This window comes from Balaenoptera musculus, chromosome 15 (assembly GCF_009873245.2).
Source record: "Balaenoptera musculus isolate JJ_BM4_2016_0621 chromosome 15, mBalMus1.pri.v3, whole genome shotgun sequence".
Taxonomy (NCBI): Eukaryota; Metazoa; Chordata; class Mammalia; order Artiodactyla; family Balaenopteridae; genus Balaenoptera; species Balaenoptera musculus.
The window spans coordinates 82595051-82613274 of NC_045799.1; the positions used below are offsets into that span (position 1 = coordinate 82595051).

Consider the following 18224-nt stretch of genomic DNA (forward strand, 5'->3'; position numbering starts at 1 on the left):
ATCAGTCCCAGCGCCTGCACCTGGGCACCTGCACCCAAGCCCTTCTCTCCGAAGGGACACGAGACGTTCCTAGGCCCACTGCCCAGCGCCTTGCACACAGTAGGTGCTACACTTTTCTTGAATGAAGAGCCGCATCTCCAAGCCGTGTGCGTCATGAGGGGAGAAGCCACCTGGAGAAAGAGCCCAAAGGGGCCTGCTCGGGGCTTCACAGCGGTGCGCGCTCCTCTAGGGACGCTGAGTCAGGGCCGGCGGGCGCGGGCACAGACGCAGGGAGGGGAGGGGGCGCAGACTGGAGGAACGGGGACAGGGGAGGGGAAGGGAGGGGTCGAGGGGAGAGGAGGGGCGCGGCGAGGGGAGGGAGGGAGGGGAGCAGATTGGAGAAGCGGAGACCGGGGAGGAGAGGGGAGGATCGTGGGGAGAGGCGGCGTGCGGCGGAGTGAGGGAGGGTGCGGGGAGGGGGCGCGGCGCGCCTGACGTGGGTCGGGGTCGGCGCGGCGGGCTGTGGCCGGCGGCGGCGCGCAGAGACACGGCGATCCGAGGCGAGGACGAGCCGGCGCCGCGCCCGCACCTCCCCGCACAGCCCGTGCCGCGCGCCCCACGAGCTGCAGCCGCCGCAGCCGAATCGAGCCGCATCCCCTCCGCGCTCCAGCCGCTCCCAGCGCCGCCATGGCCCCGGCCCTATGGCCGCGCCTCGGCCGCATCCTCTGGCTGGCCTGCCTCCTGCCCTTGGCCCCGGCTAGGGTGGCTGCAGGTAAGGCGCTGCGCGAGCCGGCCGCTCGCCCTCCCCGAGCCGCAGCGCGCCCGGGGCCTCGGGGCGGTCCCAGGCGGGCGGCCTCGCCGGGAGCCGGGGCTGCGGAGGTGGCGCCGTGCTCCCTGCGCGCACCTCCCTCCTCCCCGGAGGCCGCGAGCTGCGGAGGGGAGCACGGCCTGCCGGGCGCCGCGCAGCCCTCTCCTCTGTCCCTTCTCCCCTCTCCGCTGAAGTCACCGGCACTTGAGGGGGCTCCCCGCGCCCTCGTTCCCGCTGCCACCTCCAGATCGGCCTTGCCCTAGGGACCGCGCGGTGGCCGGCGCATCCATCCCGATGTTTGGAAACCTCGCAGCCGCTGGAGGTGGGGGAGGACGCTGAGGGGAGTCTGGGAATGCTCGGGGTCGGTCGTCTCGCCACAGCCCCCAGGGAGCGCGGCCAGGTTGCCCGCGGAGCAGCGTTTTTGCCTTAAAATGTGGCCTTATCCAGAGAGGCTTTCTACCCTGCTTGTGTTGACTTAGGGGAGTATGCGATTTTAGCGCCCAGGAGGCCGATCTGCCATTTCCTCTCGGGGAATGATTTCCAAAATGGACCCGGAGCTGGTTCCGCTGGGTCCTACCCGGTGTCCCCCGGGTCGTGCTTCTAACATCCCCACCTCCTCACCGCCCGAAGGCCAACGCCCACTTTTCTGCCCCATTTTGGCGACAAAAAAGGACCCAGGGTGGAGAGTTTTAAGGGGACAGTTGGGACGTGGGCAGCTATTGGGTGGGTGTTAAATATTATCCAATATTTTCATTACCCCCCCTCCACCTTAAAAGAATGGTAGACAGAAGAAGAGATCTAACGCAAACTTGTGAAATAAAAGCCACAAGGTAAAATAAAAAACCTGCACGTTAAGGATGAATTAAGGGAATTTTGTGGGAATTGGCTTGGTCAGGAGCATCTGCTTGCCCCTGGAAATGGGGTCTCCTGTCCATTAGGTTTACATGTGTCCAGAAATTATCAACGCGGCCTAAATTGCCAAAAAAAAAAAGGTGGGGAGGGTTAGTTCTTTGGAAGTCATGTGTGGTTCCCAGCCTGGCCTATTGCACCCATGATACAGTCCAAATAGCTGGGAATGGGGTTGGGGAAAACCCACAGGAGGAAAAGAGAGATTCAGAAGCCCTTTCCACCCTTCCCGGCTCTGGGTCAGCCTGCACGACATGCTTCCTACACTAGGGGTTGAAGTCAGAAGTCCGTGTCCTGGACCGTTCATTAATTCCAGGTTGTGTTGTCCAGACTTCAGAGGTACCTTGGGAAGTGTTTTGGGCTGTGTACATGTGCGGTGAGAAAAGGCTGATGTAGCCCTTTTCTAGACTGTTCTGGGGCCCTACAGGCTGTGTGGTCAGGGAGAATGTGCATGCTCCAGGTGGAAGCGCTGGGAGTTCTTCCACGGGTCAAGCTTTGTGGCTGCTGTCACTTCACTTTTTGCTTTGGCCCTTTCAGCTCTGGGGCACTGGGGCACCTGTGGCACCCGTAAGCCCCTGACTGGGCTGTTCTGTACTCCAAGGCCATGTCATCTGGGCTCCCAAACTTGGAAAGATGGATTTGCATGGGTAGGTAACCAAACCTGGGCTTGGTTCCTTCAGCCACAGGTGGCAAAGCCTTCCCGGTCCATTTCAGCCTGGATGTTCTGGACGCTTTCTAGGCCCTGAGGACGAGGGGCAGCATCAGCCGGGGGCTGTGAAATACCTGCTTTTTAAAAACAAGCCTGAGAAAAGTGCCCTTGGAGCCTCTGGCGTGTGGACAGGTCGGGATGGGGGGGCGCTCCCAGGAGCTGGGCCAGTGTCTGCTGCAACGTTGGCTGTAGCCACAGGTCCTCCCCACCCCCACCCCATCCCGCCTCCTGGCTGAGCTGGCTGCGCTCCTGATTCTGTTGCCCTGGCAACGGATCTGCGTCGTGCTGACATGCGCCTGTCTTGCTGCAGACGCTGGATGGCCATTAGCATGCAGCTGAATGTCCCTGCCACCTGCCAGCCTCACTCCGGCCCACGCTCCTCTCCTGGGGGGTGTGGGCAGGAGCAAGAAGGGGAAGGGAGGAGATGGCCTCTCCTCTAAGCACCTCTTTCTGCAGCAGCCTGGCCAAATGCTGCCTCCCAGCCAGAGGGACTCATCCTAGGGCAATGCAGATTGCTGTGTGGTCCCAGGCAGTAGCATTAGTCCCTGGGGACCTCTGGGGACTCGGGTCCTTCAATGTAAAATACACACTGTGTTTTCTTGGAGCAACTTCTGTGTCTGGAATTCTCTCTTTGGGATTAATGTGCTGCAGGTCCCTTTTGCAATGCTAGCCCAAATGACTTTATAATCCAAAATATGGCCCCAAGGAAAGGGATTCAGAGCAGGGAATGTGTAACGTGGGTGAGCGGAAAGGCTGGAGCCAGAGTCCCCAGTGGGGGCGGGCAACGTCGCTGCAAGGCAAATGGGGTGCAGCTGAGGACACACTCGCTCACCTCCCGGTTTTGCTGAGTCCAGCAGGTCTCTCGTGAGCCCCCGAAGAGCAGGGAGCACATCCTGTACTTCTGGGTCCCCCCAGCAGCTGTGGGTTGGGGCTCAGTCCATAGCACTTGGGTGAAGAGTTTCCTGGGGCATTGCCATGTGGCCTGGTCCCTCTGCCACACTCTTCTCTCCAGGTGCCCCTCCACAGCACAGTGTTGAACCCCTACTATGCGCCAAGCACCTGGCTAGGCTTGGGGGAGATGGGGATGACCCCTGCCCTGCCCTCAAGGAGCTTGCAGTGCAGTGGGGGAGATGAGAAAACCTTTATCCCAACCCAGGGTTGTGACAACTGTGTGCATAGGCTGTTGGGAGAGTGCCGAGGAGGCGGGGTGGGGGGGGTGTTAGGGAGGGCTTCCTGGAAGAGGTTATATCCACAGACAGATAGGTGAAGAAGAGCAGTGGGGACAGTGTGTGCAAAGGCCCTGAGGCTAGGAAGGACAGAGCATGTTGGGGGGAACTGCAGGTGTTAAAGGGTTAAAGCTACAGCATGGATGTGCTAAGATGTGAATGTGGTCTCCCTCCACCCCAAGGCTGGCCCATGATCAGATTAACCGTGCAGGAAGCTGCCTGTTGGGGTGGCTGAAAGTAGGGCAGGACTGGAGGCCAAGGGTCACATTCAGGATGTATCGGTAATCCATCCGGATGGGACTGAATGCTACCTTAAGCAATGCTGGTAGTAATGGAGAGGGAGAATTAGAGTGGCAGAGGCCCGGGGATTGATTCTTAGGACAGCTGGTCCTTTGACCCGACAGAGAATGATAGGTGAAGAGAAGGGCAGGTTTGGGAGGGGAGAAATCCAGGGGGTCTAGAGCACCACTGGCCAACAGAATTTTAGATGATGAAGGAAATGATCTATACCGGTGCTATCCGGGAGAGCTATGGCTATTGAGCACTTGAAATGTGGCTCTAGTGCAATGGCGGGACTGGAATGTTAGTATTATACATTGAAGTGATTAACTATGATTAATTTATATTTAATTGTGTGTGGTTAGTAGCCACTGTATTATTGCTCAGTAGAAATGAAGTCTGTGTTACTGGGTTCCATCAGCATTTAGGAGGTACTGGAAGCCAAGGGAGGGGGTGTATGTTGCCGGGAAGTGGGGTGGGAGGGAGTAAAATGAGCAGAGGGGGGCTTGTGGGCCCTCCTCCCTTCCTTCTGCATCACCTCTTCTGCCCAGGTGTGCACTGTTAGACATTCTCTAACCTCAGGCCCTTCAGAAGTCTCACCTGAAAAAGAAAATTACAAATCACAGGAAAATAGTTACCAAGACGTGCAGTAGTGCTATTGACAAGAGTGAAGGGTTCTGGGAATTAAGATATACCTGCTTGAGGGATTATCATGCAAATACTGAAGTTCACATTAGTGCCACTGCAGACATCCTTTTGATGTGTTGTCAGGTAGAAATAAAGTAATTCAAAATTGTGTGCAGAGGCTGATTCTGACTGAATTTAAAACTTCCGTGCATGAAAAAGAGCTGGAGGACAGCAATATGATAGCAGCTGTTGTCTTTGGGGGGTAAGGTAATAGGACACTTCTAATATTCTTTATGCATATGTATTACTTTTACGATGGAAACAAATCTGATTTTTAAAATCTTACCTTGTGAGTATGATAAAATCTGCAGCTATCTAAAGCAGGTGAAAAATAATGACTTAGGAAAATGCCTATGATACAGAATTGAAAAAACAGCAACAGCAATGGAATATATAATCTCAGAGTAAGCATCATTTAAAAGAATAGTAGGAAATGCCCCAATATAGTAAGTGGTTGTTACTAATTATTAAAAAAAATTTTTTTTAATTTTATACCTTTCTCTATTTTCAGATTACAATTAGTCTTACCTTCAATGTGTTGGTCAGATGGGGAGTGTTATTTAAAAGGCCTCTTATTTGGTCTCCATTCCATGTGCTCCAGGCCCTATTCTCCGCTTGCAACCTAGAAAACTAATTCCTGGGGCTTCCCTGGTGGCGCAGTGGTTGAGAGTCTGCCTGCCAATGCAGGGGACACGGGTTCGAGCCCTGGTCTGGGAGGATCCCACATGCCGCGGAGCGACTAAGCCCGTGAGCCACAATTGCTGAGCCTGCGCGTCTGGAGCCTGTGCTCCGCAACAGGAGAGGCCACGATAGTGAGAGGCCTGCGCACCGCGATGAAGAGTGGCCCCCACTTGCCGCAACTAGAGAAAGTCCTCACACAGAAACGAAGACCCAACACAGCCATAAATAAATAAATAAATAAAATTTAAAAAAAAAAAAGAAAACTAATTCCTGGGTTCCCTGTAAGAGCTGCATCCCCAGTATTTCAGCTCAGGTTCCCCAAGGAGTTGACCCAGCTGGAATCACAAAGCTCCAGCGTTGGCCCCTGCAGGAATCCTGGAGGTTCCCTAGAGCAGTGTAGTCCAGTGGAACTTTCTGTGATAATGAAGATCTGTATCCACAGTGTCCACTATGGTGACCCTCGGCTACACGTGGCTGGCCCTTGAAATGCGCCAGTGCAACCGAGAAAGTGGGTTTTGTTTCACTTTAACTGACGCTCAAGGAGCCACACGTGGCTAGTGGCTACCATATTGGACAGCTCAGATCTAGAAGCTCTCACTTTACAGATTTACAAACTGAGACCAAAGAGAAGGGGGCTTGGCTTGGATCACAATGGCCCTTCCTCCCAAGGCTGGCGTACCACCATCAAGGTATTAGGCCTTAACGGGGTCCAGACTCAGCTTTGTGTTTCCAACTGGAATTTTGTTTCACATGTAAAGGTTAGTCCAAAAGAGTGGGCGACGGGGGGCACTTCTTGGCATCAGCTGCGGTGGTTCCTCCTGTGACATGCACTGGCCGTCATTTTCACAGCTAAGACGCCGGGCCAGGTCAGCATACACATGCTCTGTAAGGCCCTGCTTGGCTGGCATGAAAAAATAAAACAAACTGGAGACACGGGAAAGGGCGTGGGATTTGGAGTCAGTTGGGCCTGGGTTTGAATCCCAGCTGGGCAATGAACTAATCGTATGACCCTTGGGCGGGTCACTTGACCTGCCTGGCCCCCAATTTCTCCACCTGTAAAAGAGACTCACAGAAGCCGGCCCAGAGGGTGGCGGTGGGTTTCCTGGCCACGCCCCTTCGTGAAACGCGGCCTTTGTTTCTGGGTTCCTAGGCCTGTATGAACTTCACCTCACCACCGATGGCCCTGCCACCACGGGGGCAGAGGTGACCATCACGGCCAGCCTGGTGGCTGATGACAATGGCAGCCTGGTCCTGCCCGCCAGCACCCGCCTTTACCGCTTCCGCTGGATTCACACCCCACTGCTGCTCACGGGGAAGACAGATGAGGCTTTCAGCTCCACCATCCGCGTCGTGGGGAACGTGCCCGGGGACTTCCCGGTCTCCGTCTGGGTCACCGCCGCCGACTGCGGGATGTGCCAGCCTGTGGCCAGGAGTCTCCTCGTCCTCCCCATTACAGGTGAGGACCTTTCCTACTTGATTTGTCTTCAGACTCTCGGTGCAGAGAAAACATCCAGCCTGGCTGGTAATCACATAAATGCAGATTAGACCCATGGTTCCTTCGCGGCTGTCAGTTGAGTTAACAAAGGATCAGAAAACGGTAATATGCACTGCTGGCAGGGCTGTGCTGAAATGGACACTTAAAGAACATATTGCTACTCGGGTGTAAATTAATACAACCCTTTGGAGAGCAGCTGATACATATGTATCAATGGTTATAAATTATTTTAGTCTTTGGCCTGTTCTTTCTCCTTCTCTCTCACTCTCTCTCCCTCTCTCCTTCTCTCTCACTCTCTCTCCCTCTCTCCTTCTCTCTTTCTCTCTCTCTCTCTCCCCCTCCTCCTCCCTTCCTTCCTCCCTCCCTCCCTCCCCTCCCTTCTCTCTCTTTCCAAGAAGTCCCTGCTTTCTTGGAGTTTACAGTCTATTAAAGAACTTACCTTCAGGAAATAAACCTCCATTTGGGTAATGGTTTATGCACGAAGATGTTCATCACAGTTTTTATAATAACAGAAGAAAATAGAAACAAGCTAAGTATGCAACCATAAGGGGACTGGTTAAGTATACTGATATAATTTGTATAATGAATAATAATGACGTTTACAAAGAGTTTGTTGTAGCCTGGGGGAGTACTCATGGTTGTAAAATTTTAAAAATCAAAACAAAATTCTATAACCAATTTGATCAACTGTGTTTAACATGTGTATACCTTAAATATGTACACACGTATACTTTGCAGTTCTTCAAAACATCAACAATGCTTGTGTTTGCGTGATAGGCAGTTTCTTTTCTTTTCATTCCACTTTTCAGCAATTTCCAAATGAGCTTTATTGAGCACACCTCACTTTCTGCTTAAAGAATCAGCTTTTAATTTTTTTTTTTTAGAGGAGCAGCACGGAATGGTGTTCCTCACCCAGCCCCGCACGTGGGGTGTGGACCTGCGGTCAGTAGAACACCCAGCCCAGCACATGGGGTGTGGACCTGCGGTCACTAGAACACCCAGCCCCGCACGTGGGGTGTGGACCTGCAGTCAGTAGAACACCCAGCCCCGCACGTGGGGTGTGGACCTGCGGTCAGTAGAACACCCAGCCCAGCACGTGGGGTGTGGACCTGCGGTCAGTAGAACTGCTCCTTTTTTCTAGGCTCATCTAATACTTTGAAATATTTCCCAAGAGTTGCTTTCAAAGCCTGTGCATTTCCTTCTGGTCCTGGGCATCTTTTGTGCCAGAAAGTTCAGGGTCCTGGTGAAAGGGGTGCAGGAGCAGAGCTATGCATGTAACACATGAAGTGAGTCTTCACCAGCGTCCACGGAGGGGACATATGCCTCTGTGTTCGGTGACCTGCAGGGTCCCCTCTTGCCACCACCTGGCTGTGACAGCCAGGAGGTCGGGTGGGGGAGAGGCTGCCCTGCCAACTGGCACGTGGCTCTGCCCTCCTCCACTTCAGTGGACTCACCCTCCCGTGGTCTCTGTCCCAGAGTTCCTCGTGGGGAACCTCGTTGTCACCCAGAACACCTCCCTGCCCTGGCCCAGCTCCTACCTCACCAAGACAGTCCTTAAAGTTTCCTTCCTCCTCCACGACCCCAGCAACTTCTTCAAGACCGCCTCGTTTCTCTACAGCTGGGACTTCGGAGACGGGTATGTCCTTACCCCCCTTGATGCCCCAAAGTCTTGGCTCATGGCTGGTGGCCCTGTCGTCCCAGGCGGAGTGCCCTGTACTCTCCCATCTTCACCTGCTCACTCTCTCTCACTCCAAACATGCCTTGTACACCTGCTCTGTGCCAAGCTCGGGGTCCACGGGGACCAGTGTGAGCCAGTCATGGGACCTGCCTTCAAGGTGCCTGCAACCTAGTAGAGGGGTCATTGGTGCCCAAAACAGTCCTTTAAGGCAGGTCAAGGTAGGTAGGATTTTTCTCTGTTTGACTCTGGAGGGACCTGGCCAGCCAATGACACACGCTATTATACTCACATGGTAGAATTCAGGTGTTCCAGCTTCATTCTCCTAACACCTCCTCTCCAGACAAGCCAATTAGGGGAGGCAGGTCGGGAAGTGGGGGTCGGTCAGGCATATCTGGAAATGGGCAAGATCCTGTGTGAAGAAAACTACAGAGCTACTGAGAAGTAGCAAAGATTTGTTTTTTTTTAATTTGTTTCATTGAAGTATAGTTAATTTACAATGTTGTGTTAATTTCTGCTGTACAGCAAAGTGATTCAGCTACGTACATATATACATATATATATTCTTTTTCATATTCTTTTCCATTATGGTTTATCACAGGATACTGAATATAGTTCCCTGTGCTATACAGTAGGACCTTGTTGTTTATCCATTCTATATATAATAGTTTGCATCTGCTAATCCCAAACTCCCAATCCATCCCTCTCCTACCCACAGAAGTAGAAAAGATTTGAGTAACTGGGTATGTACACCATGTCTGGGATGGTGAGTCTTAATATTGTAAAGATGTCCGTTTCCCCCCAGTTATTCTTTAAGTTTAATGCAAACCCAATAAAAATCCCAATAAGAATAATTTTTGGAACATGACAAAGATTTTACAGTTCATCTAAATTTTGTGTATAAATATACAGTTTTACACATATGTGCACATACATATATACATATACGTCACATATACACATATTGTATATACATACATATATACATACTTGTATACAAATACACATATACGCTTATATATATATGTATATATATGGTTTTATAACGTAAAGAATATTTGTCTCAAACCAGGGGACAGCCTCCATATTTATTAGGGGCATTTATTTTCACGTTAAAGAAAGTTATATTCACTATTTCTTTCTCCTTTTTTTTTATTTTGGCTGCGCTGCAGCCTGCAGGATCTTAGTTCCCTGATCAGGGATCGAACCCAGGCCCTTGGCAGTGAAAACGCGGAGTCCCAACCACTGGACCACCAGGGAATTCCCTATTCACGATTTCTATTGCAATTGAACATTTTTGACTAGGTGATGAAATAAAATAAGAAAAAGAAATGAAATATAAATGTTGTAAAGGAGGAGACAAAAGCCATTGTACACAGATGACAGTACTGTTTACCTGGAAAACACAAAAGACTCAACTGAAAAATCTTAGAACTAAAAAGATTTTAGTAATGTGGCTGGTTACAAAACAAAGATTCTTAGCTTCTCCATATAATGGCAGTCGAAAAAATCTTTCATAATATTTATAAAAACGGAGAGAATAAACTTAGCCTAAAATTGTAGGATTTATGTGAATAAAATCACAGATTGTACTGAGAACCTTAAAAAGACTTGAAAAATGATGAGAGAATTTCTCAATATTGTAAGAAGAAAGAGAAATGATCAGAAAAGCAGAATGATGATGAATGGTGATCGGGAAAGGGGCTAGAAATACATACATAAATGTATTTAGAAAGCTGCAAATAATTTTCAGCAAGAAAAGGCAGCTCAATGGAACAGAATACAAAAAGCAGAAAAAAACACTAAGTTTATATATACATGTAGTGTATGATAACAATGTTATTTCCAGCCAGTGCATAAGGATAGATTGTTTGATAAATGATACTAGGGTAGCTGGTTAACTGTTTGGGAGAAAAATAATCTAATCCCTAACAAAAGCTATTCCAGATAGATTTAAAATAGTAAACATAATGAACCAGGACTAGATTGGAATGTAGATGATCCCCTGAGATTGGATAGTTTGGCAGTGGGGAAGGCATCTCTGTAAATAAAAGGCAGAAACTAGAATGGAAAAAATGCTAAATTTGGCATCATCAGATTTAAAATTTGACATGAAAGAAGTAAATCAAACCAAAAGATAAAGGTTAAACTGGGAGAAAATATTTGGAAGATATGTAATAGGTAAAGGTTTGATAAACTTCATATATAAAGAGCATCAACAAATCAACAAAAATATTTTATTGTTACTAGAATTCCTTTTGAAGTGATTCAGGTAATTGTAGGGAAAAAGCATGATGTTACACACTAATATGTTATATCATAACCTGTGATGGAGGTATGACTCTTCCTGTTTTTCAGATGAGAAAAGTTAAGGCTTAGAGTTAGGTAGATAGGAAATCTGGAGCTGAGATTTAAAGCCAGGTGTGTCTTAACTCCAAAGTTCATACTTCTCCCCTCCCCAGATTGTCCTTGTCTAACACGCAGCCTTTCCCAGTTTCCTGGCTCGGGGTGCAGAGCACTTCCTGGCAAGTGACAGGCACCTGTTGCCAGGAGTTCTCCTACTTGTAACTTACAAATACAAAGACAACCAGCAGCCACTCTACCAGGTACAGCTGACCTCATGCCCTGGCTGGCTCTGGGGACTGATGCTGGGATGACGTTTTTGCTTACAAGGCATTGGTCTGAATGTGTCACTGTACAACCACTCTAAGAGGGCACGTGAGTCACTTCTGTCCTCTCCTCCCTGTCACCTTATAGCACCCAGATGGTGACCAAAGACGCTACGGTCTATTATAACTATTCCATCGTTGGATCCTTCACTGTGAAGGTCAAGGTCGTGGCGGAGTGGGAGCAGGTAACACCGGACGTTGGGAAGGGCTTTCTGCAGAAGACGGGTGACTTCTCTGCCTCGCTGAAGCTGCAGGGTGAGTCTCTGGGGGTTGGTGTGGGTTGAGCGTTTGGCCCATCAGGGAGCCCTGGGTACCACTCCTTCCAGGGCTGGGTCACTTGCAGATCGGAGTGGCTCCAACTGGGCACTGGGCTGAGCTCGGATGCACAGCCTCTCTTCTGTTCCCCTGGCAGCCCTCTGAGCGGGTCTGTCATTCCCCGCTTCCAAGGGGGCACTGCAGGCCATGGAGGAGGTCAGGCGGCCACCAGGTGGCAGAGCCCAGACACTGCTGTGATTTGGTAAATCCCCATCACTCCTCGTTCCCGGCTACATCTGCCTCCCGTCAAGGACCGTCCTGTCGGGGCTGGGACAGCCTCAGTCGGCTGCACAGGGAGGGAACAGCCAGTCTTCCCTCTCCCGGCTTTGGCAAGAGGGGGTGCTGGGACAGCTGCAGCAGATTTCTTGGTCGTGCTAATGGGGTGCTGCTTCCCCCACCCCGCACACGGCACAGATGACGCGGGGAGGAGGTGGTACCCTAAGTCAGCCCCAGGTCCTGCTCACCAGGGCCCTGCTTGCTTCCTCCGGCTCCGTCACTCTAAGCTGGCTCCAGTACCTGCTGCTGACAGGGACGTGGGACCCGGGTGTGCCCTGGATGTGACCTGTGACCTGCCCTTGGGGAGGGCCAAGAGGAGGACGGGGTGGTGGTCACACAGCCTCGGGACTCCGCGAGCCCTGATACAGCTGTCGTCAGCCACCAGATATAATGAGGTCTTCTCTGCCTTTCAGAAACCCTTCGAGGCATCCAGGTCTTAGGGCCTACCCTAATTCAGACCTTCCAAAAGATGATAGTGACCCTGAACTTCCTGGGGAGGTGAGTGAAGCCCAGAGCACACTGCGCATGACCTGTGGTCCTGCCCATACTCCCCCTTCAGAGGCTCCTGACCTTGCTCCATCCCTGAGGGGCCCCAAGTTAAGGAGCTCACGGAGGGATGATGCCACCCTTGACTGTGCCATGGGAGAGTCACGGGCATGGCTGCGTTCTCAGGGTCCAGCGGAGGGAGCACTGGCCTTTTGGGGCTGTCTGCAACATGGGCATCAAGGCAAAGGCAGGTGAGGGACCACTCCTGTGAAAAGACTTCCGTATGTGCCTTGGGCCTGCTTTCCAGCCCCCTGGAAAGCAGGCCATCTTGGGTAGAACCTGGCTCAGCTCCTGCCAAGAACACCATCAGGCTGAGTTTGTAGTAAGTGATGAGATGGGGAGACGCTGGGTGTGTTCTCCCCACAAGGGAGCCCCTCTCTGGGGCCACTGGGATGGACGGGGCTGCAGGAAAATAGTGGTCAGGGCCCAGCCCTCCAAGGACTCTAGTGGGGAAGACCAACCCCGCCCAATCCCCCGACAAGGGGAGACGTCAGGGGGAAATCAGGCTAGACCGGGAGGGGGCAAAGCAGCCAAGGAAGGAGGAAGACAAGCCAAGGGGCTGGAGGTGGCTCCGGAAGCTTTCAGGGGGCTTTGGAGATAAGAGCTCAGTACTTAGAGAGCAGAAGGGGAAACTACTTGTGGTTGGTAGACCTGATCATTGAAGTGGCATGAGTGTGTGTTTTACTCTGGTCTAGGTCATGTGAGATAGGAATGCTCACTTGGAATTCTTTATATGGACCTGCATTTTCCAGATTCTGAGCCTGTGCTGTGGCAGGTGGATAGCTTGGAATGCCCTCACCCCTTCAAACCTGTCAAAAGCCAACTCATCCTTTTAGGGCCTACCCAAATGCCACCTCCTCCAGGAAGCCTTCCCTGACTTCCTCGTTAAGAACACGCTCCTCCGCCCCCTGTGCTTCCACAGTGCACCAAGTGTGTCACTGGGGCACTCATTCTGCCTCCTCCAGCAGTCTGTGCACGTCCCTGTTTGCCTCACTGACCCCCTCGGAGTCCCGAGCCATCTCTTATGTACCGTTGTGTTCCCTGCAGGCCAGGGAAGCTGGGTGTTCTGTCCCGGAAAGGACACTGAAGTTCATGACTGCCTGGGCTTTCTTGGACTTAGTCTATGCTCACACTCCTTGCTGAGCCATCGCTAAAAAAATGCCCCCATTTCCCTGCAGCCCCCCTCTGAACGTGTGCTGGCGTCTTAAGCCCGAGTGCCTCCCGCTGGGGGAAGGGGAATGCCACCCTGTGTCAGTGGGCAGCACGGCTTACAACCTGACCCACATCTTCAGGGATCCTGGGGACTACTGCTTCAGCATCCAGGCCGAGAACATTATCAGCAAGACGCATCAGTACCACAAGATCCAGGTGTGGCCCTCCAGTAAGTGACACTTCGCCCCTGCTCCTACAAAGGCAGCAAAAACCAGTCAACCCTGCCACCACCGCCAGTGTGCTGCCACCAGCCAGCTCCCCCGACAGCCATCAACAACCAGTCCCAGCAACACTAGCATCGTCAATAACCCTACTGTCCCCAACCAACACCACTGACTGACCACCCACAGCACTAGCACCAAACTCTGTAGTGCCATCAACAACTGCTCTGGCCCCCACTACCAGAACCCCTCAGTTGCACCACCACCACCCTCCACACCAACACCACTAGCAGTAACAACAGACAGCTCAGCTACTGCCAGCTAACTTGCCCAGCACCACTGCCACCATCACCACATGCTACAGACAGTTCTTCTAGCATCTTCAAGAGCCAGAGACGGCGCTGCCATTGCGACCACCCTTACCACCATCAGCACTGCCGTTAACACCCCTGCCACCAGCCCCTGCGCCGACCATTTGGACCGACACCATCCACACCGTGCTGCCCCAGCTTCAGCTCTCTTGTTGCCACCGCCACTGACAGTGGTCAGCGTCCCTCCATACGTTAAGCACTGCCACACTTGTCCCCAACACGAACCCTCCCTCCTTCACTGCTGTCACCGCCACCCCATCACCTCCATGCAGGCGCTGTTGCTGCCACTAAAACAAGCATCTCCAACGGTGACTGTGCTGGACTCACAGGGCTGTTGTGAGTCTCCCAGGGAGGGTGAGCAGCTCAAAAAGTGTGCAGTACAGTCTCTCTCGTTCATAAGGCTGCCCAACCATCGCCCCTGGAATACCCTTTCCCAAACACATCATGAGGTCCCGCCACGGGCTTACAGCCACAGGATTGGCTGATGACAGCATCAGGTCCTACCCTTCATTTCCGGGGGGGGATGCCTGTTCTGTGACCCCAGAAAAGAACTTTCTTATGTAGAGGAAAAAGTAGGATCCCAGAACCCTAGGGATGGTCTTTCAGATGCCCAGCCAGGTTCCATGCCATACAGAACAAAAGGGGACACCCTGCCAGCTGCACTCATCCCCAAGGTTGGCCCTGGAAGTGCACCAGGTGCTGTCACTGCCCCCTCCAGTCTTTCCAGTCCCTCTGAGACCTTGAGCAGACACCACTCTCCGCTCCTGGCCCTGGCTGATGTTGTGGGCCAGGCAGACTCTGTGACCTGTTGACATCATCAGCGGCCTTGGGCCCCACCTCCCCCAATATCTCCTGGGCACTGAGTGTCCGGGATCCCCCTGAATTCTACAGAGAAAGACAGCACTGCAGGTAATCAATGCCGCCTTTTCTTGGGAGACAGATCCTCTTGGCATATGATGGTGGCTCTACCAGGAGGAGGGTGGGGGAGGAGTGAGAAGGAACCCACACTGGCTGATCGCCTGCCTTGCACCTGCCTCACCTGGTTGCATTCCCGTGGCAGCCTTGTGGGTCAGTATTGCCATCAGGTCACTGGTCAGAACAAGGATTTGAACCCAAGACCCCCTGGGCTCTTCCTGCTCTGCCATGCTGCTTCTTGGTAACAGGATAAGGGAGTGAGCCCAGAGCTGCCAGAGGTCACAGGGCTGTTTGGGTGTCCTCACAACTTGGCTTCCCTTCCCCAGTGCAAGTCACCCAAGAGAGACCAAGGGGGAAGCTGCTAGGTCTTTCACGGCATAGGCTCGGAAGTTGTACATCATCACTCTGTCTTATGCTGCTCATTGGGAGCAAGTCACTGTAAGTCCAGCCCACACTCTGGTGGGAAATTTGGTTGCACCCCTTGAAAGTCACTATCAAGTAAAACTTTAAAACCCTCACATACCCCAGCTTGGTTTTTGTGAAATCCTGGATTTGCCTATTGGTGTTGCCTAGTTGGGATGCATGAACACAAGGAGGAAAAAAGCTCTGGTGGGCTTTGTTCTCTCCCCTGTGTCATCTCCTCCTGAAGGCTAGTATTCAGCACCAACTACCCAGGCTCGTGACTTCACCCTGTCTCACTCCCAGGCATCCAGCCTGCTGTCTTTGCTTTCCCGTGTGCCACACTTATCACCATGATGCTGGCCTTCATCATGTACATGACCCTGCGGAATGCCGCTCATCAGAAGGACATGGTGGAGGTGGGTGCTTGGTGGGGTGGGGGCTGGACTCCTGGGCCCTGACAGGATATGCGGAGAGGGCAGGGGGGCCAGACCAGGGAGCCTGGAGGTGGTCTGGATGTCAGAGCAAGGCCCTGAGGCTGGGGGTGATGTGCCCAAGAGGCATCCATAGATGGGGCCCGATTGATGATTTAGCTGCTTGCCAATGTGACTTACCTCCTTCTATGCTCGCCCTTTGCTTGGCAGCCGTGCCCATGAGCTGGTAAGGGAGAGGGCAACCGAAAGCAGGAAAGACCCAGACAGCAGAAAAGCCAAAGGCACAGGGAAGCGCTGCGTGGCTCCAGAAAGGTGTTTCTGTGCACGCTGCCAGCAGGCAGCTGAGCTCGTTGAGGCCACCTAGCCAGGCAGCTGAGCTCGTAAGGCCACCTAATGGGACTCCCAGTGGGTGGGCGGGTGATTGACCAGTGGGGTTTTGTTCACCATAGGTGGCTGATTTTGACTTTTCCCCCATGTCTGACAAGAACCCGGAGCCGCCCACTGGGGTCAGGTGCTGCTGCCAGATGTGCTGTGGGCCCTTCTTGCTGGAGACGCCATCCGAGTACCTGGAAGTTGTCCGCGAGAACCACGGGCTGCTGCCGCCCCTCTACAAGTCTGTCAAAACTTACACAGTGTGAGCGCCACCCCCCGACCCGGTTTCAGCGTTAACTGACTGCTGACTGGGAGTTTCGGGCAGGGGCGGGCAGGGTGGTGCACGCTGCCCAGCAGGAGGGGTTCATGTGTGCAGGGCTGTCCACCCTGGACGGCCATCCGTTTGTACAGTCCAGCTGCCTCCACAAGCCCCCTTCCATCACACCCCCTAGCCATCCATCCATCCATCTATACAGTTGTAAGCCCCTCTCAGTCAGTCCCACTCCTTGCCTTTGAAGAGGCCCCAAGTGGGACTGCAACACCAGACGTGGTCCTTGTTCTCTCCTAGGTGTGCCTGGCAACTCCTCGTCCACTCCTCCCCTATTGGCACATTTGCTGTCTATCTGGGGTTCACAGTTCCCTCCCCCAGGCAGCCCTGCCCAGGTCAGAGAGCTGGAAGGAAGGTCACAAATGGATAATTTAAGGCTACATCACAAAAGGTCATACATACAGAGACAAGCGTGCACACACGTCACACAGACATTTCAGATGATTTCCTCTGTATCAATTAGTTGGTTGCTGGGATGTACCCTGAGTCAGCACTAAAATGAAATCTGACCTTTCCCACATGGCCCTGACAGCTCCTGGGCCTGGCTCCTCCCTTTGTGCGCTGTCCCTGTGGCTACTGGGTCCCTTCCTAAGGACACCCTGTTCCCTCTCTGCTTGCTGGGGGTTGGGTGGGGGCAGGGCTAATGCTTTGTGAGTGCAAAGTGCTTTATAAATAGCACCTTCTTTTATTGAGTCCATGTTAAACTTTCATTGAGGAAAAGGCTTTGCAGCAAAAGAAGAGTCAAGCCACGGGGACTTGGGGACTTGGGTACCCGGAGGGGGAGGGGACAGTGTTCTTGTCCCCCCAGCTGCTCCCAGGGTGGCCTTGAGAAGGAAGAGGCAGGACTGGATGGAACCTGGGGTGGGGGACCAGCCCACTCCTCTTTCTTTGTTGGCCCAGCAGCCTGGGGGAGGCAGAGGGTGTGCAGAGAGTGTGTTATGGGTGCAGAGGGAGACCACAATTAGGCCCCCATAGAACTGTGCAGGATTAGGGAGCAACCTGGGCCTGCCTGGGGAGGGGAGGCAGGGCCATGGGGGCTGAGCTTTGTTGCTGTAATCGTTTGCTCTCAGACTTTGTGCTGAAAACAGCATTCCCACTGTTGTGCAGCTCATACTCATGAAATACTGCCATTATTGCCGAATAAAGCTTGTGTGCTCTGAGTATAGCCAAGCATATGCCAGGTGGCCAGAGTCTCTTTCTTTTCCGTGCATGGATGTTTGGGCCTTGCAAGCAGCAAGAGCATTTCTTGGATGCAGCAGGACGTCCCCGTCGTGTTCTCTGGCAAGTGCACTGGACGGAGCCGCTGGCTACGACCTCAGGTCTGGGTCAGTGGTTTGGACCAGTGGTTCTCAAACTGCCTCTTAGGCTGCATCACAGACAATCTGGCTCCTGAGGGCCTCCCGGAAGTGGGTCCAGGCACCCCAGGTAACTCCAATGTGCAGCCAAGTCTGAGACTCTGGGGTGGACTCTTGATCAGAAGGGGATGTAGGGCACACCTGGGAACTTGGAAATGCAGATCCCTGGGCCCCATGCCACACGTGAATCAGCTCCCGGGGAGGGGGCAGCCCTGGTGCCTCAAGTGTGAGAACCTCCCATCTCCAGCAGGGCTTCTTGAACTTGGACGTGATGAGAATCACCGGAGGTCTTGTTAAATGACATATTTTCATGCAGGGTGTCTGGAATGGGCCCTGGGATTCTGCATTTCTAACAAGATTCCGGATGCTGCTGGTCCCAGGACCTCACTTTGAGTTGCAAAGCTCTGAGTCTACACCCTTCCTGAG

At 52.8% G+C, this 18224-nt stretch overlaps 1 protein-coding gene across 3 annotated transcripts; it reads left to right on the forward strand.

Annotated features, from left to right (window-relative positions):
* The first annotated feature begins 446 nt into the window (after positions 1-446).
* Positions 447-17618, forward strand: TMEM130 (transmembrane protein 130). Of its 3 annotated transcripts, none has more exons than XM_036827665.1 (8): positions 447-751; positions 6426-6731; positions 8247-8406; positions 11203-11369; positions 12119-12203; positions 13430-13632; positions 15616-15728; positions 16193-17618. In XM_036827665.1, exons 1-8 carry the CDS (start codon positions 667-669, stop codon positions 16379-16381), a joined length of 1308 nt encoding a protein of 435 aa, XP_036683560.1. In that variant the 5' UTR covers positions 447-666; the 3' UTR covers positions 16382-17618. The 3 variants fall into 3 exon arrangements, with proteins under 3 accessions (XP_036683560.1, XP_036683562.1, XP_036683561.1); XM_036827667.1 differs by having other exon boundaries at positions 16229-17618; XM_036827666.1 differs by lacking the exon at positions 447-751 and adding an exon at positions 1670-2032.
* Positions 17619-18224: the final 606 nt, after the last annotated feature.

Bases quoted from the DNA above. Each gene is read 5' to 3' on its own strand.
- TMEM130 (XM_036827665.1), top strand. From the start codon at position 667: ATGGCCCCGGCCCTATGGCCGCGCCTCGGCCGCATCCTCTGGCTGGCC. The intron at 752-6,425 runs GTAAGGCGCTGC...CTGGGTTCCTAG, and splicing joins CCCGGCTAGGGTGGCTGCAG to GCCTGTATGAACTTCACCTC. The intron at 6,732-8,246 runs GTGAGGACCTTT...TCTCTGTCCCAG, and splicing joins CCTCGTCCTCCCCATTACAG to AGTTCCTCGTGGGGAACCTC.